The 26,567-nt window shown below is 45.2% G+C and overlaps 1 protein-coding gene across 5 annotated transcripts in view; it reads right to left on the reverse strand.

Moving 5' to 3' along the window:
• Positions 1-937: 937 nt before the first annotated feature.
• LOC115474560 (shugoshin 2-like) overlaps positions 938-26,567 on the reverse strand; it is a 235,697-nt gene continuing 210,067 nt past the window's right edge. For all 5 annotated transcript variants that reach the window (XM_030210074.1, XM_030210073.1, XM_030210075.1 and 2 more), the window contains one exon: positions 938-1,303. In XM_030210074.1, coding sequence (XP_030065934.1) covers positions 1,195-1,303 — 109 coding nt within the window. In that variant the 3' untranslated portion in view covers positions 938-1,194. The remainder of the gene's footprint in view (positions 1,304-26,567) is intronic.

Below are 26,567 nucleotides of genomic sequence, written 5' to 3' on the forward strand. Positions count from 1 at the left end.
ATTGAGCCAGTCTGGGTTTAACTTTCATTGCTTTCAATGGAGCAAAACCTGGACTGGATCAATGTGTCCTCTTTTTTTCTGGAGCCATATGGTAACCCTACACCAAATAGCCAGAACACCCCCATGCTCAACTGACTAGGAGCCCTAGACCAGGAGCACCCCAACACAGAGGAATCCAGGAGCTCGAGGAATTCCGTGTATCCACTTGCTATAGAAAAAGATATACTGACTTTCTGGGGAGCTACTCATCCTCTAGCATTATGATCAAGTCAGTGATCTCTATCTCCACCTGCTGGTAGATGGACACAACTCACTAGTTTCTGGATTTATCTGCTCCTGCTAAAGAAAATTAATGCTGACAAATATGCCAGTATTCTAATCATTTAAGCACATCTGTGTGTGTATGCTCAAACGTGCCTAAACATTAAAACTTATGTGCTATTCTGTAAATATGCACATATCTCCCATAACATGCATATTACAGGACAGAACTTACACTTACAGTATTCTGTAAGTTATGCTGTAAGCTGCACATGTCTCGCCAGCATTTATATATGAACATTGACACCAGCTCTATGGCTGGCATAAGTGCTTGCACCTCACTTATATATATATATATATATATATATATATATATATATATATATATGTGTGTGTGTGTGTGTGTCTATATATCCAGTTATTACTATTCTATAAAGAAAAATATGTGACTACTTTCCAATACAATACAGGCTTCCAATAGGTGCTTTCTAGCCCCCTCCCCTTTATAGATTTGCCCTCTTAGAGTGCTCCATCCACAACACAACCCCAAAACAACTACTGTATGAAGCTCTGCATACATGCTCAATTTTCCTAAATACGTTACACATGAAACACCTCATATAAAAAGCAAGACAAAGCAAATCTTCTTTATTGATTACATTTGCAATCTGAAAAGGCAAAAATGTAAAACATTCTCTAATCTTCAGTATAAGTTAATGTACATATAAGTACATTACTAAAACATTAAAAAAAAAATTTAAAGTAGGCCAGAACATTTAAGCCAAACTCCTTCAATTATGTTCAATTTCAACATTGGCTCTGGCCTTATGCTAGAGCCCTTACCTGTAACAGCACTGAATATTACTGCCAAGTAAGAACATACTGATAATTATATAGAGTTGTAGATATAATTATTGAGCACAAGAACAATAACTAGGGGACTTCTGATTTGGTCTTTTTCCTAGTTTTCTTATTTTTTTCTTTAAAAATTGGTGAGCTCAGGAATTCATTACTTGTGAATTTGTCTCCTCGCCGCAACTTGCTGTGAAACAGAAAAGAAAATGAGAGAAAAATAGACTGAGGTGGTTAATACTGCAATATTACTGAAAAGACATGTGGCATGCTGATATTTTATTGTACTTAATTTACATATTTTGTAATTAAAAGTGATCAAATACAAATAGTTTCTAAATCATAGGCTTCTAAGAAAACTAGCTTGCACAGCATTAATCTTAAGAATTCCCCCTTACTCGTATAAGGCTCCTTTTACAAAGCGGCGCTACCGGTTAGTGTTTGCTGAATGTGAAGCCCATGGGAACTGAATGGGCTTCTTCACATTCAGCACATGCTAACTAGTAGTGCTGCTTCATAAAAGTAGCCCATAACTTGCTTCATCAACTGTTAGCTGTTTTGTTATACTAAAGTCTATTTTTGTTTCTCAACGTAGAAATGCCAGAAGGCGGCCCTGATGTTAAAACAGATCATTTATTTTCTTATAAAAATTACAAATAAATACTTTCAGAATACAATACCACTGACCACCAAAAGGCCAATTCAAAGGACATAAGGACAGAATTAGCAAAATCAAACAAGACTACAAATTTTGTTGTCACTGTATTCCAATCAATATGATTTTCATGTAATATCCAGGTTCATATCAATACAAATGCCATTAACATAATAACCTCCTCTTAATTCTCCCAAGAAGCAACATATATTTTCTTTAACAAATACATCAGATAACTACACGAGTGCCTCGTTTTAGTGGCAAATCAGTTTAAGGCAATTTTTTTTTCTGATTACATGGTATAACAATCTTCAAGATAGAATTGATTTAGAGCAATTTATTAGACAGTTGAATACTATTATTTTTCCAGATCAACGGGAAGCTTCAGAGGTTAAAACAGTGAAAGAGAAATTGAATTCAACTTCCCTCTTACACCCAGCCACCAGGTCCTTAGAATCTTCATCTCCTTTCGTTCAAACGTCTGGAGGAAACAGAAGTGTGCTACAATAATGCTCATAATTTAAGAGGAAAGAATCTATTTAAACGAACTTATTCACACAGTGCTAGAAGCTTAACACAACTTGGAATTTTGAGATAGTGGGTGGAAAGGGCACTATGGAAAGAATTTGATACCCCTGGGTGGGCGGGGGGAAGGAATCTAGGAGAGGAGGAGAGATGATTCAAGGCATTATGGTGCTTGGTGGATCCTAAGATAGCAGACTTATCAGAAGAGAAAATACAATGGGGAGGGAGGAAAACGTGTGGTGGTGGCTTGGGGGGGGGGGGGGGGGGGGAGAATAGATTAATATTATGAGTAATTTGTGGACCCAAGGTCACTCATGTTTTCTGTTGCTACTGGCTATTATTCTTTTACCTTGTGCTGATTTTTAATAAAAAATAAAATAATAATTACAAAAAAAGATATAGAGCCCAATATTCAAACCATGGGAGGGAGCCTGGCTAACTTCCGTGGTCAGCAGTCAGCCCAGACATTCAATACCGGGCCATTTCCAGTGACTGGCGTTGAATATCTGGGTGTCTTATCTGGCTTAAATTTAACAGGCCAAGCCAATATTCAGCACTGGCTGGTTAAGTTTAAACCGGCCAAAGATATTCCTGCTATTTTGGCAGCCTAATTTGGTTGTCAAACTTAGCCAGCGATGTGCTGACTTATCAGCAGATAGCCAGTTACATTGCACGAAATGCTAGCAGAGATATGGAGATTATGGATTACGCTCTTGAACTTGTGTGTTCCATGACTATTATGAAAACTTTTCTGCACCCCATACCTCCCTTTTACCTCAGATCTCCTTGTGTGCCCCAAGCCCAACTTTACCTTCATACCAGTGGAATAGCTACAGGTGGGCACAAGCTCACCCATTCTTGGCTCAGGTCCACCCTTTCTGGCCTGCCAAAAAAGATCAGTGGCAGCCACCTCGCTCTCCTCTCCTGCCCCCAAATATGGCAGCCCTCCTCTCCCTCTCTGATCCACCTCAGCATCTTTGCCAGTGAAGCACCTCCGCTGCCTGAATCAACCCTGCAAGCTTCCCTTTGCGGCATCCCACCCTCACTAACATCATTTCCTGTTTCTTCTTTGGTGGGATGCGGCAGAGGGAAAGCTTATGAGACTGGTGCAGGCAACGGGTTGGGGGGGTGGGGGGAAGAGTTTTAGAAGGCACTCATCTTACGCCACTGCTTCATACATCTTTACTCTCACCTTCCTTTTTTTTTACTTTTTCCCTTTCACGTCATTTGCGCCACCTATCCTTTGCACTTTTTCATTTCTCTTTCACCATCTGTGTTCTCTTTTGTTTTTGTAGTAAAAAGTGCTCAATCAATCCACTTCTGTCAGGTGTTTTAACACCGTCAATGGTTGTTTCTACATTAGGCACATTTCCCCATTATTCTATAAGAACGCGTGTAAATGTAGAGGAATGCCCTATCCCACCCACGATCATCCTATTTCTGTGCCCCTTTTTTTCTGTTCACATGTAAAATTTAGGCACAGACCCCCATGACTAAATTTGCCAATGCAAGTTCCAATTAAATCTAATTAGTGCCAATAGCTTGTTTAAAAAGCCAATTATTGGCACACGCAATTTTTGGCAACTTTTACATGCTAATATGTATTGGAACAGATTCAGCACAAAGTCCCTGAAGAGGCCTTAAAGGTGAGTAGCAGCATGCTACCTGTTCTGGGAAGACATTGTTTTCCAAAAAGGGGATAGTGCTGGGCAGACTTATATGGTCTGTGCCCTGAAAAAAACAGGTACAAATCAAGGTAAGGTATACACAAAAAGTAGCACATATGAGTTTATTTTGTTGGGCAGACTGGATGGATCGTGCAGGTCTTTTTCTGCCGTAATCTACTATGTTACTATGTTTCAACAGGAAAGAAAATTTGCAAAATCGGAATACAACTTTATATTTCAATCCTAAACAGGAGAGTAATTAGCAAATTGGAATCATATAAAAGTTAAACAGCAAAGCTGAAAGAGCCAAGCCTTGAGATACTCCAGATTTTATCCACAAAGTATACTGTGTCTGGTTATCTTTATGTATATGTTGCTAGTATTCAGTATTAAACACAGGTTCATGGGTTCTTTTCATAGTAGAGCTAGATCTATGGTAGGGCAAATGCTTAACTCAGTCCTGCCAAAGTGTGCTCTACAGAAGCTGAAGGACATACAGTTTATTTCTGTAAAGTAAAGTAGATGCTCACATATTTAGAAAAGATACAGAGGCCAGTATTTAAGAGCACTTCTGCTATTTGCAGCACCAACCACATAGGGTGTTTAAAAAAAAATTTCCAGGCCACTTCAAATGAACTAACCATTTTACTGGCAAAATAGCCAAAGCTGTCTCTTTAATAAGGGGGTGAAGTTTTGGGAATAAAGAGGGCAGACAAAATTTATATGCAACAGCAAAATTCAATCACTGAATATATAGCTTTCATGATCAAGTGGTGATGAGTTAATGGTAGGTATGATTTCCTGTTTAAAGTTATATGTGAATTTTCAACAATAGAACTTACATACATCCAGAGATGGGTAGTAAAGTACAGTTTCTTCGCTATATTACTCAAGTACTACTGGCACTACTTTTACTTGTAACAAGTTACATTTTTTTGACCATATGTTTTACTTGTAGTAAGCTGTACTTTCATACTTAGTAATGTAGTATAATTTTAGAAAGTTAAAAAGAAAAAAGTAGTATTTTCTATACCTCCGCTTCTCCCCCTCTACAAGCTTTCCAAGCGATGTCAGACGTGGCTTGCATTTGATTGGGCCTGAACTTCTGGTCCCCAAAACAGCTGAGCTGGGACCGAAGTTTAGGCCCAATCAGATGCAAGTCAGCATCTGACATCACTTGGAAACCCTAGTCTCTGTTTGGCCTGAACTGGAAGGGGTGGAGCTCTCACTTGCAAATGTCATTGGAAGACAAATTTTTTTTTAACGCTCCCGGGAGAAAGAGGCTTGAGGCAACAGGAGGCATTCTTGTAGTGCTAATATTGGTAAATGCGAGGGGGTGGGAGTTGTGGGTGGGAGGGACAAGCTTTACCAGCAACTCACCTTCCATTTTGGAAATAGGAGCAGCAGCCCAGCTGCACGTTGGGCTGCTTCCTGCTCCTCTACCGCCTTGGCTTGCGAAGCTCAAAGGAACAGTCGGGCAAGGGATTGCAGCGGAATAGGAAGCAGCCCGACATACTGCTGGGCTGCTCTTCCTTGTGCCATTCTGAAGTTGGTAAGGGTGCAGGGAGTGTCCTGTGTCCTGGAGTATATGGGGGGGGGGGGGGGCTGTTTAAAAAAGATAGACGAGGTATAGGGGTGGGCTGGAAAAAGGGTGGCTGGGGTGTATGTGCAGGGAGGGGGCTGGAAAGATGGAGTGAGGGGCCTGGAAAAAACAGGTGGCTGGTGTATATGTGAGGGAGGCTGGAAAAGGTGGATGGAGGTCTGTAGGAATGGAAACATGCTGCTGCGGTTATGGTGGCGAAGGGGGTATTTCATACCTAGGAATTAATGCTCTGGTACCTGTTAGAATTGTAAGGAAAGCAGGAAGTGCAAACATCCTGTTAAAAGAAAATAAACAAAACCATTGTAAATCTGAAAATTGACAATGTAATCTTATAACTTCATTGTGGACCTTCTCTTACAAAAGTTACCTACCTGTTTTCTGGCGCTGCTCACATTCTCTCTTTAGCCTGAGCAGTTACTTAGCTATTAGCTCCTTCTCCTCTTGTTTCTTACAGGCCTGCACATTCTTGAGGACTCTCTTGCATGTTTTCTTAGTGCCCCAAAGCTAGTTTTTTCGGATGATGTGGTGCCAGTTCTAAAGCTGATAGACACCGATTCAAGAATTTGCAAGGATCACCTTCTTGGGAATCTCTCTTCCTCTTCCCAAACAAGGTATCCAGCATTTTTCATCTTACAATCCCAATGCTTGTCTGTGGTCCAACTTGTTAAGAAGGTAAAATTATGCCTTACCCGATAATTTTCTTTCCTTTAGTAGAAGCAGATGAATACAGGAACTGGTGAGTTGTGTCCATCTACCAGCAGGTGGACATACAGATTACAAAGCTGAAGGCAGTGATACCAGAAGGCCAGCTCCTCCTTCACTTCAGTATATGTCTTATCACCAAGCAGAATCAGACAAGAAACCAGGAAGCCTTCCTCACCATCCAAATACCACATAAAACTGATCAGGCCAACTTAGAGAAACCACGACAGCAATGGACTCCTCTTCAGTGGTTTCCGTTCTCTCTTTTTTTGTTTTTAACTAAAAATCATGACAAGAACAGGCAAAACAATCGCAGCTGACAGAGGGCAGGATCCTGGATTTATCTGCTGCTACTAAAGAAAATCATCATCAGGTAAGGCATAATTTTACCTTCCTTAGAATATGCAGCAGATGACTCCAGAAAGTGGTGGGATGTACCAAAGCAATCCCTAATTAGGGTGGGAAGTCGCCACTCCCCGAGACAGAACCACCACTACAAAGGCAGTATCTGAATAGCAAAAACACATCTGTTCCGTCCAAGAGGCAGATGGCAAACTTGTGGAACGAGCCTGCAACACCACTGGCGGGACATGACCTACCAAAAAATCCATGGAAACAAAGTATCTGCAAACCAACGAGAAAAAGTTGGATCAGAGGCTGCTGTCCCATGGCAAGCACCAGGGAGAAGGACAAAGAGAAGATCCGAACACTGAAAAACGTGACATCTGCAAATGCCGGAGAACCCTTCAAACATCCAGAAAACGAAGCATTGTGTTCGCCGCGTGAAAATCACCCTCCCGAAAGGAGGGAAGAGAGAGAGGCAGAAAAAGAAGAAAAGCCATACCACAGCCGGTAAGAAAAGGAGGAACAGTATATGCAAGGCCACTCCAGACTCAGCAAATTCCAGAAAAACAGTTCGGACCAGCACCGTTAAAAATTCAGACCCGCTGTGTACCAAAGAATTGGCAACTAAGAACATTGCTCACGAGTAAGCTTCTAAGTGAAGCCTTCTACAAAGGATCAAAAGGATTCCGAAGCAATGCTCGGAGAATGAGGTTTCAGGGCAAACAAGGATGCAGCAGCGAAAGAGCAAAACACTCTGCAAGAAATGCACCATCTTCGTGTGATAAAAGTCAGAGAAGAGCCCGACACTCTCTCCCAGAAGCAGGTTACCAGTACCTACACTTCATCCAAAGCGAAGAGGAGGCCAAGCCCTCTGCAACACGTCTTGCATAAAGAAACCAATCACAGAGGAACAGACGCCCGAAATGGAGACCAAGCAAGGGCTGCAACCATTCCTCAAACAATCCTCTACACCCGAGAATATGCGGTTGAAGTGGACTGGATACCAGCTTGCAAAGGAACGGCAACCATTCTGTCCGAAGAACTCTGTTCTGGAGTCGACCTCTCAAAAAAAAACAAAAAAAACAAAAACAGGCTGTAAGCCAAGGTAAGAGGGATCCTCCACTCTGTACTGGACCCTGAAGGAAGAGCCCGGACTTGTGTGGAATCCGAAATGGAGGTGCCACTAGGAGTCGCACCAGATCCACATACTAAGGGCACCAAGGCCAATCCGTAGCTACCAGAATGACTCAAGCCCAGTGGCGAGTGATCTAAAAAGAACTCTGCCGCAGAGAGGCCACGGAGGAAACTCTATTGCAGAATGTTCTCAAGCTAAGGAAGCAGCTGAAAAACCAGCCATGCTGAATCGCCCTCTCTTCGACCAGAAAAGAAAGAAGTCACCTCAGCATCCAGCCGGGATGCCAACAGATCTACTTCTGGAGCTCTCTACCTGAGGCCAAATTGTAGAAGCACTGGTGTGGAATAACCAGTCGGCCTAGACAAGGAGAAGATGGCAGAGAAAGAGAGCGCAACATAGGAAAAAGTCACGAGTGGGCCAAGGGGAAACAGACACAAGGTCTTCTGTTCACTCTATGGGTGACACGTCTGGTGGCCAGGACCCGACTGTGTCCCACCTTGTCGAAGAAGCAGCCACCGCCGTCATATACTCCGACAGCCCAAGCACCGCCTGGCCTGCAATGTTTCCTGAAAGACTAGAAGACGAACAGCACACAAGGCAGGCCCAGGTGGGAGATCGGCCACACCGTTTCCAGTGCCATCCACTTCCCCAGAGAGGAGGAAGGCTAGAGCTCTAAAGGCCAGGAGGCAAGGGGGGTCAGGGTGAGGCAGGGACCCAGAAGACCGAGTATGCCCCCAAAGTCGGTACCACCAGCCAGACACACCTAAACTCAACTGGCCTGCAGGACCCAGGAGTAGCCCCAACAAACAAATCCAGGAGCTGCTGAAAAGCCGTCCACCACCTGCTGGAGATTAGATATACTGGAGTGAAGGCGGATCTGGCCCTTTGGTATCACTGCCTTCAGCTTTGTAATCTCTATCTCCACCTGCTGGTAGATGGACACAACCCACCAGTTCTTGGATTCATCTGCTGGAAGGCTAAGGAATACATTTTACTTTGTATCAAAAAAGTAGTTTAAGAGGCTGTACTTTACTGCTTTCACTTTTTTTTTTCGATAAGACTTTCTACTTTTACTTTACTACTTTTGAAGCCAGTACTTTTACTTTAGTAATGACCTCATCTCTGCATACATCACACTGTTGAAAATATGTACAACTTTAAATGAATTTTTAAGCTCACTGCTCAAAATTTGACCAATGTTCAGAATAACCATTAGTATTTAACATTTTCTTCTCTCTATGCCTTTTGTACTTAAATTGAAGATTTCCCATGGGTTCACTTCAAGTTTTGGATACAGAGTTTCAAGACACAAGTTGATATACTTATTTACAGCTGAACAGATGTCAACAACATCTGACCCATGTGGTAAGGTTCACAATATGTTTCCCCTTGGCCTCCCTCCCACAGAATGGTAGATACTATTATAAAGAACAAAATTACTGAGCATATTCAAAAGCATGGATTAATGAGACAAAGCCAACATGGATTTAGTGAAGGGAAATCTTGCCTCACCAATCTATTACATTTCTTTGAAGGGGTGAATAAACATGTGGATAAAGGTGAGCCAGTCGATATTGTGTACCTGGATTTTCAAAAGGCGTTTGACAAAGTACCTCATGAAAGACTCCAGAGGAAATTGGAAAGTCATGGGATAGGAGGTAGTGTCCTATTGTGGATTAAAAACTGGTAAAAAGATAGAAAACAGAGTAGGGTTAAATGGTTAGTACTCTCAATGGAGAAGGGTAGACAGTGGGGTTCCCCAGGGATCTGGTGCTGGGACCGCTACTTTTTAATATATTTATAAATGATCTAGAGATGGGAGTAACTAGTGAGGTAATTACATTTGCTGACAAAGTTATTCAAAGTTGTTAAATCGCAAGAGGATTGTTAGAAATTACAGGAGGACCATACGAGACTGGGCATCTAAATGGCAGATAATGTTTAATGTGAGCAAGTACAAAGTGATGCATGTGGGAAAGAGGAACCTGAATTATATCGGAAGCTGCCTGACTGGGTTCACATGAGGCTCTGCAAATAATACACTTTTTGCTTATTTACAACCCAAAAATTTAGTGACTTCTACGCAGTCTGTATTGAGGCACCATTCCTCAATTTTACTTTTAACTTCTTTCTTTTATTTTGGCTGGAGAAAATAACTTATCTTCCCTTCATATTGCAAATAACTCTCCTCATGCCCTGTGACCGGTACTGGATCTATATTAACATCTAACCCTCCTCCTGGACAACAAAGAAAAAGCCTACAGCAACCTGCTTCAACTGGACCATCCAAGGATATCAGAACCAGAAACTATAAAGTTAATACCTACAATCTATGAGTTAGTTTTATTTATTTTTTTGATTCAACAACTTTTAATTGATGACACATGTAAAATACATCTTGTCGCATGTAGCACATTTAACAATACAAACAGTGCACTTAGGAGCCATAATGCTCATTATAAGCATACTAAATACGAAACGTCATCAAAGTTTTATTAATCACCCTCTTATGCTCCCCTCACCCTCCCCCCTTCCATATATGAACAGAAAAAAAGGGGGAGGGGGAAAGGGCTCCACACGGCCGACATCTCCCCAGTTACATTTTCTTATGTAAATATTATCTCTGTTTGCAATGGAGCGTCCTGATCCTGCCTCTCCATTCCTTAAGCAGGGTTTAAAAGCAGACTCCTGGCCCTATGCAGAAGGGATTCAATATATATGTCCCATATTGCTTGAAACAATTTTAGTCTCTTGGGGGTTTGTTTAGCGAATGGTCGCTCTAAAAGCATCAGTGATTGTAATCGATTTCTCCATGTCCAAAAAGATGGCGCATCTTCCCCTACCCAAACCCCCAAAATCACTTTTCTTCCCCAGTATACCTGCCTTCCTAAGAAGCAATATATATGATTTGTTCTGTATATGAAATGCTTCATAGCTATCCAACAGTACCGCTGCCGGAGAAAGCGGTATTACACATCCTAACAATTTCCCCAGATAGTTAAACACTGCCTTCCAGAAAGCCTGAGTACTCTGGCACTCCCAGAAAGAGTGAAAAACGGAGTTCGTCCCCTGCTTACATTTCTGGCACTCCGGGGTTCCCACCGCCCCTATCTTGAATAACCGATGCTGGGTAAAATATGCTCTGTGTAAAGTGTGGAATTGGCACTCCCTCAGATCAGCATTCACCGATATCTCAGGGATTCTCTTTATTAATTTTAGTGGCTCTATACCCCTGCCTGATCCCCCTAGGTCTCGATCCCACCTTGTTATAAGATCATCAAATGCTCTATTCAGGGATTTCAGATGTAATGCTTTATGTAGCGCTGAGATCGAAAGGCTACCCTCCCGAAATTTATCAAAGAAAACCTGTATCCTCTCTCCTAAGGATGGGACTAGGGCCCTCCTATCCAATGAAGACACAATGTCGTAATTGCATATAGGCCATCATATTTCTCTGCTCTACCATTCCATTTGTCTGTAAGACCTCCCAGGAAATCAGTCTAACCTCTGAGTCCAATACATGTTGTAGCAATAAAATTCCCTTTATGGCCCAAAAGGTGAAACTGGCATTTTCCCTCCCTGGCGAGAACTGCACATTACCCCTTATCAGTAGTTGGTCCGACATATCTGCCTACCCTCCTAATAGCTGTGTCAGAAATCTCCAAGTCAGCTGCAACGATCTTAGTACCACACTCTTCCGCAACTATCTCAAAAGCGAACCTAGGGGGCAATGTAACAAGGAATTGACATGCCATGGCGAATAGAATGCCGCCTCATAGCCTCTGGGTGTGTAGCTCTGGAAGAGGAAGAGGGAGAGGGGTAGGTTGGATTTGGAGTTGAGGCGCTGTTTAATTGAATTAGAGACTAAACATAAGAGGTCGCATGATCCAGGGGTCTGGCGGGAGTTATGTAGGGTTAAGAAGGAACTTTCTATGTTGCAGATGAGGGAGGTGGAGTTTTCAATAGCAAAATGGAAGGATTTTTTTGAGCTTGCTAATAAAGGGGGTGCAAGGGTAGCAAGATATTTGCAGGGGAAGAGAATCCGATCGAATGTGCAAAAAAATTAGAAATGGGAGGGGGGAATGGTGCTGTACTGATGCGGCTATTCAGGAATGCTTTCTTAGTTATTATAAGGAGTTATATCGGGAGGAGGGGAGGAATTCAGGAGTGGAGATTGGGAGTTTTTTTGGATAAAGTTAAGTTGCCTAGGTCACTGATATAGAGAAGGGGCTATAAAAAACATGAAGAACGGGAAGGCCCCTGGGATGGATGGGTTCTCGGGGAAATTTTATAAGTTATTTCAGGGGGAAGTGGGAGACCTATTGGTTCGGGTGGGGAATGAGGTGTGTTGCAGGGGGAAGATTTGCCTACGTCCATGGTGGAAGCTGGAATAACGGTTTTGCAAAAACCGGGAAAGGACCCAACTCTGTGTGGGTCATATAGGCCCACATCACTTCTTAATGTGGATGCCAAAATTTTGGCCAAAGTGTTGGCTAATAGATTGAGAAGGGTGTTGCCGAATCTGGTTCACCAGGATCAATCTGGTTTTGTGTCTAGGTGGACAGTAGGGGATAATATCAGACGTACTATTCATCTTCTATGGTCAGCAACTCAGAGGAAGGATCAGGTGGCTTTTTTGGCATTAGATGCCGAAAAGGCCTTTGATAGGGTGAACTGGAGATTCTTGCAGGAAGTGTTGCAACGTATGGGGTTGGGGGGAAATTTTAGTGCATGGATATCTGCTTTATATAAAGAACCAAGGGCATGTATATGGGTTAAAAATAAATATACACCTTTTTTTTTTAGATTGAGAGGGGAACCCGTCAGGGGTGCCCGCTCTCACCCCTCTTGTTCGCTCTGTATATGGAGCCATTGGCGATTTGGCTTCAGGAACATTGGGCAGTGAAAGGGTTGTGGGTGGGGGGGAGGGGGGTGGAGCACCGGGTGGCATTATTTGCGGATGATGTGTTATTGTATATCTTAGGGATCCGGGGTCTACGTTGGGTATAGTGGAGATTTTTCGGGATTTTGGACATGTAGCGGGATTGAAGATTAATCTGGACAAACGTGAACTGTTGGGGGTTAATATTTCTGAGGTAGAAGGGGCTAGATTGCAAGATATATTTCTGTTTCGCTGGGTTACAAATAAATTTAGATATTTGGGGATTCAAATACCGAGACAGGTTAAGGTAAAATTATGTATCATACCTGATAATTTTCTTTCCATTAATCATAGCTGATCAATCCATAGACTGGTGGGTTGTGTCCATCTACTAGCAGGTGGAGATAGAGAGCAAACTTTTGCCTCCCTATATGTGGTCATGTGCTGCCGGAAACTCCTCAGTATGTCGATATCAAAGCTCCATCCGCAGGACTCAGCACTTAGAGAATTACACCCACGAAGGGACACTCTGCCCAGCTCACCACCGCCGAAACGGGGGAGGGGAATTAACCCAGCTCATCCCCACACAAGTGGGGGAGGGGAATCCGTCCAGCTCATCCCCGCGGAGCGGGGGAGGGACACCACACCCGCCGATGCGAGGGGATCTGGCTTATCCTGCAACCGCAACCGCGGAAGGAGCTGACTGACCCTAACACCGCCGAAGTGGGAGGGGTACAAAGCTGCCCTACAGCCGCACGAAGCGGGAGGGAGTGCCGGCAGAATTTAAATCTCAATCCAGCCCCGTAAAACGGAGGGGAGAGGAATGCAGCAGCTCACTGTAACACAAACTCGTCTCAACTCTTGAAGAATCCAAGTGAAAAAACTTGAACACGAAGTCTTTCTGAAGTAACTGAAGACTAAACTTGAACCTGAAATGCAACCAGAATAAAAACAGTACAGATATCTGGGAGGGGCTATGGATTGATCAGCTATGATTAATGGAAAGAAAATTATCAGGTATGATACATAATTTTACCTTCCATATCATCAAGCTGATCAATCCATAGACTGGTGGGATGTACCGAAGCAGTACTCACCCAGGGCGGGACATTGAAATCCCTGACCTCAACACTGAAGCTCCAAACCGGGCCTCCGCCCGTGCAGCCACAGTCAAGCGGTAATGCTTGGAGAATGTATGAGCCGAAGCCCAAGTTGCCGCCTTGCATATCTCTTCCAAGGAGACGGACCCGGCCTCTGCCATCGAGGCCGCCTGAGCTCTAGTGGAGTGAGCCTTCAGCTGGATAGGCGGCACCTTCCCCGCGGCCACATAAGCCGCTGCAATGGCTTCCTTGACCCATCTTGCCACTGTAGGCTTAGCAGCCTGCAGACCCTTACGAGGACCTGCAAACAGGACAAACAGATGATCCGATTTCCGGAACTCATTGGTCACTTCCAAGTATCTGATGATGACTCGTCTCACATCCAGATATTTGAGAGCAGAGTACTCCTCTGGGTAGTCCTCCCTACGAAAGGAAGAGAGACAGAGCTGCTGATTCACATGGAAGCGAGAAACAATCTTGGGCAGGAAGGAAGGCACTGTGCGAATAGTCACTCCTGCCTCAGTGAACTGCAGAAAGGGCTCTCGACATGAGAGCGCCTGGAGCTCGGAAACTCTTCTGGCTGAAGTGATAGCCACCAAAAAGACTGCTTTCAACGTCAGGTCTTTCAGAGATGCCCTCGACAAGGGTTCAAAAGGCGGCTTCTGCAATGCTCTTAGCACCAGGTTGAGATTCCACGCAGGCACCACTGAGTGCAGAGGAGGGCGCAGGTGATTAACTCCCTTGAGAAAGCGCACCACATCTGGCTGCGAAGCCAGGGAAGCACCCTTCAGGCGGCCCCTGAAGCAAGCCAGAGCCGCTACCTGGACTTTAAGGGAACTGAGCGACAGGCCTTTCTCCAGACCTTCTTGCAGGAACGCCAACACTGAAGAAATTGGAGCAGTGAAGGGAGAAAGTGAGCCTGCTTCACACCACGCTGCAAATATACGCCAAACCCTGTCGTAAGCAGTAGAAGTAGAGCGCTTCCTCGCTCTCAGCATAGTGGCGATGACCTTGTCTGAGAAGCCCTTCTTTCTCAGACGCTGCCGCTCAATAGCCAGGCCGTAAGACCAAAGGGGGAGGGATCCTCCATCACCACGGGACCCTGATGTAACAGGCCCTGCTCCACTGGCAGCCGCAGAGGATCGTCGACTGAGAGCCTGATCAAGTCCGCATACCAGGGACGTCTGGGCCAATCCGGACCAACCAGGATTACCCTGCCGGGATGCTTTGCCACCCGGTCTAGCACCCTGCCCAACATGGGCCAGGGCGGGAACACATAGAGAAGCTCTTGAGTCGGCCACTGTTGGAGAAGAGCATCTACTCCCAGGGATCGAGGGTCCCGTCCTCTGCTGAAAAAGCGCGGCACTTGGCAATTGGCCGATGACGCCATCAGATCTAGGCTCGGCTGGCCCCAGCGCTTCGTGATGTCCAAGAACGCCTGAGCAGATAGCTGCCACTCTCCGGGATCCAAGGTATGGCGACTGAGAAAGTCCGCCTTGACATTCATGACTCCGGCAATGTGGGCCGCTGACAGCTGCTCCAGGTTCGCTTCTGCCCACTGGCATAGATTCATAGCCTCCTTGGCTAGAGGGGCGCTCTTGGTACCTCCCTGGTGGTTGACATAGGCCACAGCCGTGGCATTGTCCGACAGGACCCGTACCGGCTTCAACACCAGTACCGGGATGAACTCCAAAAGCGCCAACCGAATGGCTCTGAGTTCCAGGAGGTTGATAGACCACTTTGCCTCTGCAGGAGACCAGAGCCCCTGCGCTGTCCTTCCCAAGCAGTGGGCTCCCCAGCCCGTCAAAGAGGCGTCCATCGTGACGACAATCCACTCCGGGGTCACCAGAGGCATTCCCGCAGACAACTTGTCTGTCTGCATCCACCAGCTCAGCGCCTTGCGCACTGCTGGGTCCAAGGGAAGGCGCACAGCATAATCCTCCGACATCGGAGTCCAGCGCTGCAGCAGAGATTGTTGTAGTGGTCTCATATGAGCCCTGGCCCAGGGCACTACTTCCATCGTGGCCGTCATAGAGCCCAACAGCTGCACATAGTCCCAAGCCCGAAGAGGAGAGGCTACTAGGAACTGGTCCACCTGAGCCTGAAGCTTGACAATCCGATTGTCTGGCAGGAACACTCTGCCCACTTGGGTGTCGAATCGAACTCCCAGATACTCCAGGGACTGAGTCGGGCGCAGCTGGCTTTTCTCCCAGTTGATGATCCATCCCAGGGAGCTCAAAAGAGCAACTACCCGGTCCACAGCTTTGCCGCACTCTGCATAAGAGGGGGCTCGGATCAACCAGTCGTCCAGATAAGGATGGACTTGTACTCCTTCCTTTCGCAGGAAGGCCGCGATGACCACCATTACTTTGGAAAAGGTCCGCGGAGCAGTAGCCAACCCGAACGGGAGGGCTCTGAACTGGAAGTGTCGGCCCAGGACTGCAAAACGCAGAAAGCGTTGATGAGGAGGCCAGATGGGAATATGCAAGTACGCTTCCTTGATGTCCAAGGATGCCAGGTACTCCCCTGCCTTCACTGCCGCTATAACAGAGCGGAGAGTCTCCATGCGAAAGTGCCGCACTTTCAAGGCCCGATTGACCCCTTTGAGGTCGAGGATAGGCCGGACAGAACCTCCTTTCTTTGGTACCACAAAGTAAATGGAGTAACGCCCCTTGCCAAGCTGACTTTCTGGCACCGGAACGACCGCACCCAGGCGGATCAGATTGTCCAAAGTCTGCTGCACTGCCACAGCTTTTACCGGAGACTTGCAGGGAGAGAGTACAAACCCGTCTCTTAAGGGTCGGCAGAACTCTAGCTTGTAGCCGTCTCTGATGACTTCCAGCACCCAAGCGTCTGAAGTTATTGTGGTCCACTCGCCCAGAAACGAGGACAGCCGTCCTCCAATCTGCACTGGGGCGTGGACCAAGGCCCCGTCATTGGGTACGAGACCCTGGGGGAGGACCGGAGGGAGCACCTCCGGGACGGCGGTCTCTGCGAAAGGAATGCTGCTTGGGGAGAAATTCCTCTTAAAGGAAGAGGGGGCAGAGGAACCCGACCTGCCCGGGCGGTACCGACGGGCTTCCTGAAACCGTCCTCTGGAGGTACCGGGACGAGTACTAGCCCGAGCCCTGACCTCTGGTAACTTCTTTCCCTTAGACGTGCCGAGATCGGTCACGATTTTGTCCAGCTCGACCCCAAAGAGCAGCTTGCCTTTAAAAGGCAATCTAGCCAGGCGGGATTTAGAGGCGTGGTCAGCAGACCAATGTTTCAGCCAAAGCCACCGCCGCGCAGAGATTGTCTGAGCCATGCCTTTAGCTGAGGCCCTCAAGACATCATACAGCAAGTCTGCCAAATAGGCTAAGCCCGATTCCAGGGCCGGCCAATCAGCCCTCAAGGAATGATACGAGGGGGAAGCCCGCTGCACCATAGTCAGGCACGCCTTGGCCACATAGGAGCCGCAAACTGAGGCCTGCAAACTTAAAGCAGCCGCCTCAAAGGACGACCTTAAGGCCGCCTCCAATCTTCTGTCTTGGGCGTCCTTTAGGGCCGTGCCACCTTCCACCGGCAACGCCGTTTTCTTAGACACCGCAGTGATTAAAGAATCCACAGTAGGCCACAGATAGGCCTCATGTTCACTTTCAGTCAAAGGATAGAGGCGGGACATAGCCCTAGCCACTTTAAGGCTCGCTTCAGGGACATCCCATTGAGCCGAAATTAAGGTGTGCATGGCATCATGCACGTGGAAGGCTCTAGGCGGGCGCTTCATCCCCAGCATAATGGCAGAGCCAACAGGGGCTGAGGGAGAGACGTCCTCCGGAGAGGAAATCTTCAAAGTGTCCATGGCCTGTATCAACAGGTTGGGCAAATCCTCTGAGCTAAAAAGCCGCGCTGCAGAGGGGTCATCCGCTCCATCCGAGCGGGGATCCGTCTCCTCCAAGGAATCCGCAAAGCACCGTTGGGAGAACTCAGATACGCTGCCCTCATCTACATCGGAGGAGACAAAGTCCTCCAAGGCCTGGGAATCAACCCGAGGGCGTTTACCTCTGGGCACCTCAACCTCTTTACCAGACGAGGGAGCAGGGGCAGCGTTTTGCATAAGGAAGGCCTGATGCAGCATCAAAACAAACTCGGGGGAGAAACCCCCCAGACTGTGCACTTCCGCAGCCTGGGCTACAGCCCTAGACGCACCCTCAACCGGCGCTCGCAATAGCGGGGGAGAGACATGCTGCGCATCCAAAATGGCGTCCGGCCCGACACTCCGCGAAGGAGCCGCGCGGGAAGAACGGCGCTTAACTTTAGCCGCTTTTGTGCCGTCGCCCAAATTAAGGGCGTTCATGGCATTAATGTCTCCAACCTCAAGGGCGGCCCAAGAAGAAGCCGTCCGAGCCGCGTGGCCGGCCAAGATGGCGGAGGCGAGGAGCGGGGGATGGGCGTTTATGGCGGGAAAAACCGCCACGCCGGAGGAAGGACCGGGACATTCATCGGTCACGAAACTGTCACCCAACAAGGGCGAATCAGGCTTTAAGACCCCCGCATCCCCTCTAGAAGCGCTCAAGCGATCCGGGGAGCGACTCTTTGCGCCCTCGCCCTCCGACGCCATATGCCACGAGGAGAAGAATCGGGGAACCCCCTGCCCGCTATAAAAAGGTAAAAATTACCTGCTTGCCGCTCCAAGCTGTAACGACCTGGTGTCCCAGTGAGTAGCTGCAATAAACGTTTAAATAAACGTCGAAATAAACGCCTTTAAGGACGTTCAAAAATTTTTTTTTTTTTTTTTTTTTTAACGGAGCCAGCGGGAGGGGGGAGAAAAGGAGGGACCTGGCACCACCAGGTTTGCACTTGCTCAAAAGAGCCCTCAACCCCAGGCACTCAACAAAACCTAAGAATTAGGCTTGGAGGCCTAGCCAGAGCTGCTGCTGTGTGTGACCACCACCTGCTGAAATAGAGAACATACTGGGGAGTTTCCGGCAGCACATGACCACATATAGGGAGGCAAAAGTTTGCTCTCTATCTCCACCTGCTGGTAGATGGACACAACCCACCAGTCTATGGATTGATCAGCTTGATGATATGGAAAGATTTGTTTCGCGTGAATTATGACCCAGTGGTGCGGCAGGTAAGGGGGGCTTTGATGAGGTGGAGAGGGCTTTGGTTGTCGTGGTGGGGGAAAATTGCATTGGTGAAAATGAACATTTTACGGAGGCTCTTGTTCCTATTTCAGACTTTGCCTGTATCTGTTCCGAAAACTGTGTTGGGTAGACTTTAAGGTATGATTTATAATTTTATATTGGGGGGGGGGGGGGGGGGGGGGGGGGGGGGGGGATGGCCCCGCATAGGTTGACAGGTCTTATGGGGAGCCCCGGAGCAGGGAGGTAGGGCGGTGCCGAACTTAGAGTGGTATTATATGGCTGCATAGTTGAGGATAATTTTAGATTGGGATGTGGCAAAGGATAAGGCGGGGGTACTAAAGGAACAGGAATTTTTTGGGTTGCAGCCCTTGGGTACGCTGCTTTGGGACTCGAAGGGGGGAAGGGATGGGGAGGGAGGGGAAGCTAACCCTTTTTTGAGTCATTTGATTAAAATTTGGCAGGTGACTAGGAAGCGGTGGGGTGGGGGTGGGGGTTAAGGCTTCTACTTTGGCATTTATCAATTGGGAATCTTCTTTTAGACTGGGGCAATGGCATAGGACCTTTTCTCGGTGGGCTACACTGGGTTTGACTAGATTTAGGGATGGTTTTCAGGGGGGGAACTGGGTTTCCTTTGAAACTCTTAGGAAACGCTATGAGTTACCTGCGGGAGATTTTTTTACCTATATGCAAATTCGACATTTTGTTATGCAGCAGGGTTGGTATATGGGAGATCCTATTAAAGGGGAGTGTTTGGAAAATCTTTGGTTGTTGGTGCGGAAATATCCTAGACCAATATCGATTTTATATGTTTATAAGGGGTTGGAAGTGGGTTAAGCATAAGTTTATGCAAGCTTGGGAAAAAGATTTAGGGAGAACATTTACTGATGAGGAATGGGAAAGGATTTGTGGGGGAGTGCGAGCGAGTTCAGTGTGTGTGCTTGTTCAGGAGAATGCTTATAAAAAATTACTAGGTGGTACTATACACCGGAGAGACTGCATAAAATGTTTCCACTGGTGTCTGATATGTGTTGGAGATGTGGGGAGGTACGGGGTACTTTTTTGCATGTCTTGTGGGAGTGTGATGGGTTATTTTCGGTGTGGGAATCTGTGGGAGGGGTACTTTCTGATCTGACTCAAGTAACTTTTCCTCTGTCTCCTCGTGTGTTTATTAGGGTTCTGCCCAGCCCAGTTACAGTGGTGGCAAGAGAAGCTATTTCGATGGGGCCTAGCGGCAATGAAGTGTTTGATTGCGGCTTCATGGAAGTCTTCTCATTTGCCTACTATGGATCAATGGCAGGAGAAGTTGCGTTATCTATTTCAAATGGAGAGACACACAACTGTAAGAAGAGACTGTTTTTGGATTCATCGGAGAGGGTGGGACTTGCTGCAGGAGAAGCTATTAAGCCTGGCATAAATGAAAGGGGGGGGGGTTGGGGAGGGAATAAGGGGGGGGGGGGGGTGAAGAGTGCTGTGGGACTGTCATAGGTAGCGGAGAGTTCATTTGGGGCAGGGTATAGTGTTATGTATCTGGTTCCAATGGTGGGTTGAGTTGTTGGGGGTTATGTGCATCTCTGTTCTGGATTTAGGAACTGCTGTTTGAAATGGGGTAAATATAGGATGGGGGGGATAAAATACAACAAATCTGAAAGGGGTGCTGTTATATTGTGATGTTCTACTGTAATGTTCTGGTTACATTAAGATAAATATCCGGCGTGCGAGTCGGGTAATGTTTGGGAACGAGTTAACATATAGATGTGAGTACTTCAATAAAAATTATTGAAATGAAAAAAAAAAGAATTAAAGAACTGTTTTACAATTCCTCTTCCCTGCCCCCACCTGGTTTCTTATAGATTTATTTATTATCTCATTTATACCCCACACTTTCCCAACTGTGTCATAAGTACATAAGTAGTGCCACACCGGGTAAAGACCAAGGGTCCATCGAGCCCAGCATCCTGTCCACGATAGTGGCCAACCCAGGCCAAGGGCACCTGGCGAGCTTCCCAAACGTACAAACATTCTATACATGTTATTCCTGGAATTGTGCTGGGGAGTGAGGAATTTGGTAGGGGGAGGGTATATTTATAATTTCACAAAGTACTCGACAAGGTATATTATCCTGTTACGTGTTCGATATGGTAAAGTAGAGGACCTAAAACAAGGATCCCGCTTAAGTTTAATCAAAGTGGGTAAGGTGGGGGGGGGGGGGGGGGGGAACGACAAACGGCTAAAGCTTGATGGCTGGTTTTATACACTTGTGTTTGGATAAGATTCGTTTAATGAATTTGTGTGATGTATTTACCATGTTTGGTAATGTAACACTCTGCTATTTTGGAGGATACTATGTTGAGCCATAAAGTGTTGGGAATTATATAATTGTTGGGAGATAGTTGGGTAGTAGGGAGGGGGGAGGAGAGGAAATTAAAAAAAAAAACTGTCTAGTGATCTTAGATCAATGGTTGGAATTATTGCCTTTGTATTTTCTATTGAAATGTTGCTGTAATTATGTTTCTACCAATAAAAAAAGATTTAAACATTCCTGGAATTGTGGATTTTTCCCAAGTCCATTTAGTAGTGGTTTATGGACTTGTTCTTTAGGAAACCATCTAACCCCTTTTTAAACTCTGCTAAGCTAACCGCCTTCACCACGTTCTCTGGAAACGAATTCCAGAGTTTAATTATGTGTTGGGTTAAGGAAAATTTTCTCAGATTTGTTTTAAATTTACTACACTTAAGTTTAATCGCATGTCCCCTAGTCCTAGTATTTTTGGAAAGCGTGAACCGACGCTTCACATCCACCTGTTCCACTCCACTCATTATTTTATATACCTCTATCATGTCTCCCCTCAGCTGTCTCTTCTCCAAGCTGAAAAGCCCTAGCCTCCTTAGTCTTTCATAGGGAAGTCGTCCCATCCCCGCTATCATTTTAGTCGCCCTTCGCTGCACCTTTTCCAATTCTACTATATATTTCTTGAGATGCGACGACCAGAATTGAACACAATACTCAAGGTGCGGTCGCACCATGGAGCGATACAATGGCATTATAACATCCTCACACCTGTTTTCCATACCTTTCCTAATAATACCCAACATTCTATTCACTTTCCGAGCCGCAACAGCACACTGAGCTGAAGGTTTCAGTGTATTATAGACGACACCCAGATCCCTTTCTTGGTCCGTAACGCCTAACGTGGAACCTTGCATGACGTAGCTATAATTAGGGTTCTTTTTCCCACATGCATCACCCTGCACTTGCTCACACTAAACGTCATCTGCCATTTAGCCGCCCAGTCTCGTAAGGTCCTTCTGTAATTTTCACAATCCTGTCGCGAGTTAACGACTTTGAATAACTTTGTGTCATCAGCAAATTCAATTACCTCGCTAGTTACTCCCATCTCTAAATATATTAAAAAGCAGCGGTCCTAGCACAGACCCCTGAGGAAACCCCACTAACTACCCTTCTCCATTGTGAATACTGCCCATTTAACCCCACTCTCTGTTTCCTATCCTTCAACCAGTTTTTAATCCACAATAGGACATTTCCTCCTATCCCATGGCCCTCCAATTTCCTCTGTAGCCTTTCATGAGGTACCTTGTCAAACGCCTTTTGAAAATCCAGATACACGATATCAACCGGCTCCCCTTTGTCCACGTTTGTTTACTCCTTCAAAGAATTGAAGTAAATCGGTCAGGCAAGATTTCCCCACACAAAAGCCGTGCTGACTTGGTCTCAGTAATCCATGTCCTTGGATGTGCTCTGTAATTTTGTCAGGCTCAATGTGGCTTACATCACACTGCAAAGGCGGATGCCAATGCAGTAAATTAAGCTAATACATCATGGAACCTACATAAGAAATAAAGGAGAGGATGGGGAAGAAACGAAAGGAACAGGGAAATCAGGGGAGGGAATGGAAGGGTGGATGTGTCCAAAATTGTCATTATATTGTTATGAATCAAGTAGTGGAGACACGTGTTGAGTCCTTGGGATAAGCTTTTCCAAATAAAGTAGAGATTTTCTGAAATTTAGATGGTTGTGAATGGTTTTTATAGCTTTTGGCAAGGAATTCCATAATTGTGAGCTGATGAAGGAGAAGGATGAAGCATATGTGGATTTATACTTAAGCCCGTTGCAGGTTTGAACAGCAGAGGTGTGGTTAGCTAAACCTCCAGTAATAAAGAAGTACAGGGCCAGCAAATGTTCAGTTATGCCTTTGTGGTGAAACCTCACAGAGATCAGACATTTTTTTGGCATATCTAGCTAACTGTTCCTTAACAAAGAAGGCTAAGAGAGAATATGAAGAGAAACTTGCTGCAGAGGCTAAAACTCACAGTAGCAACTTTTTCAGGTCCATTAGAAGTAGAAAGTCTGCAAGGTAATCTGCAGGACTGTTAGATCACGAAGAAGCAAAAGGGGTGCTCAGGGAGGACAAGGCCACAGCGGAGAAACTGAATGAATTCTTTCCTCCTGTCTTTACAGATGTAAGAAATCTGCCTGTACCAGAAATGGTTTTCAAAGGTGATGATGTGGTGGAACTGAAAGAAATCTCAGTGAACCTGGAAGATGCAGTGAGCCAAATTGACAAATTAAAGAGTAGTAAATCACCTGGACCAGATGGCATATATCCAAGGGTCCTCAAAGAACTCAAGTATGAAATTGCTGATCTGCTGTTAAAATTGTCCGTAGTACCTGATGTTTGGAGGGTGGCCAATGTGATGCTGATATTTAAAAAGGGTTCTAGGGGTGATCCAGGAAATTATAGACCGGTAAGCCTGATGTTGGTGCCAGGCAAAATAGTGGAAACTATTATAAAGAATAAAATTATGGAACATGTAGACAAACATGGTTTAATGGGACAGAGTCAGAATGGGTTCAGCCGAGAAGTCTTGCATCACCAATTTGCTTCATTTCTTTGAAGGCATGAATAAACATGTGGAAAAAGGTGAGCTGGTTGATGTAGTGTGTCTAGATTTTCAGAAAGCTTTTGTTAAATTCCTCATGAGAGACGCCTGAGAAAACTAAAAAGTCATGGGATAGGAGGCAAGGTTCTGGTGTGGATTAGGAATTAGTAGGATAGGGTTAAACGGCCATTCTCTCAATGGAGGAGAGTGAACAGTGCAGTGCTGAAGGGATCTGTACTGGGACCGGTACTATTTAACATATTTATAAATGATATGGCAATCAGAACGACGAGTGAGGTGATCAAATTTGCAGATGACACATTCAAGGTTGTTAAAACACATGCGGATTGTGAAATATTGCAGGAAGACCTTAGGAAATTGGAAAACTGGGTGTCCATATGGCAGATGAAATTTAATGTTGACAAATGCAAATGCAAGGTGATACACATTGGAAAGAATAATCTGAATCATAGTTACCTGATGTTAGGGTCCACTTCTCAAGAAAAAGATCTGGGTGTCGTAGATAATATGCTGAAATCTTCTGCTCAGTGTGCAGTAGCAGCCATAAAAGTAAACAGGATGCTAGGAATTATTAGGAAAGGGATGTGAATAAGACCAAAAATACTATAATGCCTTTGTATTGCTCCATGGTGCGTCCGCACCTTGAGTATTGCGTTCAGTTCTGGTCGCCCTATCTCAAAAAAGATATAGCCGAATTAGAAAAGGTTCAAAGAAGAGCAACTAAAATGATAAAGGGGATGGAACTCCTCTTGTATGAGGAAAGGCTAAAGAGGTTAGGGCTCTTCAGCTTGGAAAAGAAACGAATGATGGGAGATATGATTGAGGTCTACAAAATCCTGAGTGGTGTAGAACGAGTAGAAGTAAATCGATTTTTTATTCGTTCCAAAAGTACAAAGACTAGGGGACACTCGAGGAAGTTACATGGAAATAATTTTTCACTCAATGAATAGTTAAGCTCTGGAACTCTTTGCCGGAGGAGGTGGTAACAGTGGTTAGCGTATCTGGGTTTAAAAAAGGTTTGGAAAAAATTCTTGGAGGAAAAGTCCATAGTCTACTATTGAGACAGACATGTGAAGCAACTACTTGCCCTGGGAATTGTAGTATGGAGTGTTGCCACAATTTGGGTTTCTGCCAGGTACCTGTGACCTGGCTTGGCCACTGTTTGGAAAACAGAATACTGGGCTAGATGGACCATTGGTGTGACCCAGTATGGCTACTCATATTCTAGAGCTGTGCTTTTGGGCACTCCCTTTCTTTAATCCTTGTCTGTTCTCCCAAACAGCTGTGTATTTAAGTGGTTTAATACAGTTTTAGAGATGTGAAACCTAACACATTTTACAGATATTTGGTTGTGTAGGCCCTCCCACCCTACCCACCCCAGAGTTGACACTTCCTAAATAGTTAAACTTAGTGATAAACTGTGTACATAGGTAATCACCAACAATCATAGGAGTCAATTCTGTGGGTGCTTGAGCACCCTCAATATTGAGAAAATTCCTTGTATGTATCCAGGGAGGGGTTATTTACATTGGGCACAGCACCCCCAATAATTCTGGAAAGTTGGCTCCTATGCCAACAATTGGTTCTATCCAAATTTCAGCTGCTTCCTGAAAGTAAATCATTCCTGGTTATAGTAACTCTCCTGCCTTCTGTTTGGTATTGGGTGCCTCTTCTGCTTTAGATTAAAAGGATCTCTGTTAACATATCCACTAGTTTCCTACTCTCTATATACCACTAATAAAAAGGATATTAATTTACCTTCTCTTTCCCTTGCTCATTGACTTACTACTCGCTTTTCCCTTGCCCCCACTTCAAAAAGGAACAATGTCTTACTGCTTATATATCCATTATAGACAGCTGACCCTTCTGGCACTGTTAGCAGTAGCTGTATTGGAAAGATAATAAGGAAATCATTGTCAATTACCGGTTACCTATAGATTGTGATCAGGTTATCCTGGGTCTCTAGATTCATCCCTCAAGTTAGGCCTACAACCAAACAGTAGATCAGGGGAGGAAAAAAATCCTATACCCTGAAAGGGTAGGACGTACATTGAATTTAACCCACAGAGTAAATCTGACAAGTTCTTAGATATTACACTAAACCTTCCTGCTTCCTATATCCCATAGAACAGGGGTGGGGAAAAACAGGGTTGGTACTTTGATAGGCCACAAGTACAACAGCTCCTACACTTGAAGTATGGCAAAGTATATAGCTGTACTTGGATATAATCTATTCAGGAAGGACAGGGTAGGAAAAAAGGGTGGAGAAGTGGCATTATATGAATAATATTAAAGTGACAGAACTGCAGAACATGTGGGGTCCAGAAGAAGCGCTGTGGGTTAAACTGGAAAGATGGAAAGGAAAACGTATTTACATTGGAGTAATATACAGGTCACCTTCACAGTTAGAAGAAATGGACAGAGACTTAATTGAAGACATCCACAAGATAGCTATGAAAGGGAAAGTACTTCTGATAGGTGATTTTAATATGCCAATGTCAATGGGGTGTTCCTACTAGGGGGTCATCCAGAAGCAAAGGGATCTTGAATTCCCTACAGGAAGAATTGTTTCAGCAGTGGGTAATGGAACAGACGTGGGATGAAGCGATTCTGGACCTGGTGCTTACAAATGGAGAAAATGCTTCAGATGTCACAGTGGGAGAACATTTGGCATCTAGAGATCACCAAATTGTGTGGTTCAATATTAAAACAGAGGAGAGGGCTTATTCGAGATTGAAGGTCCTAAATTTCAAAAGAACTAACTTTGCTGAGCAGGGGGAATTTTTCAAGA

This window comes from Microcaecilia unicolor, chromosome 7 (assembly GCF_901765095.1).
Source record: "Microcaecilia unicolor chromosome 7, aMicUni1.1, whole genome shotgun sequence".
Classification (NCBI taxonomy): Eukaryota; Metazoa; Chordata; class Amphibia; order Gymnophiona; family Siphonopidae; genus Microcaecilia; species Microcaecilia unicolor.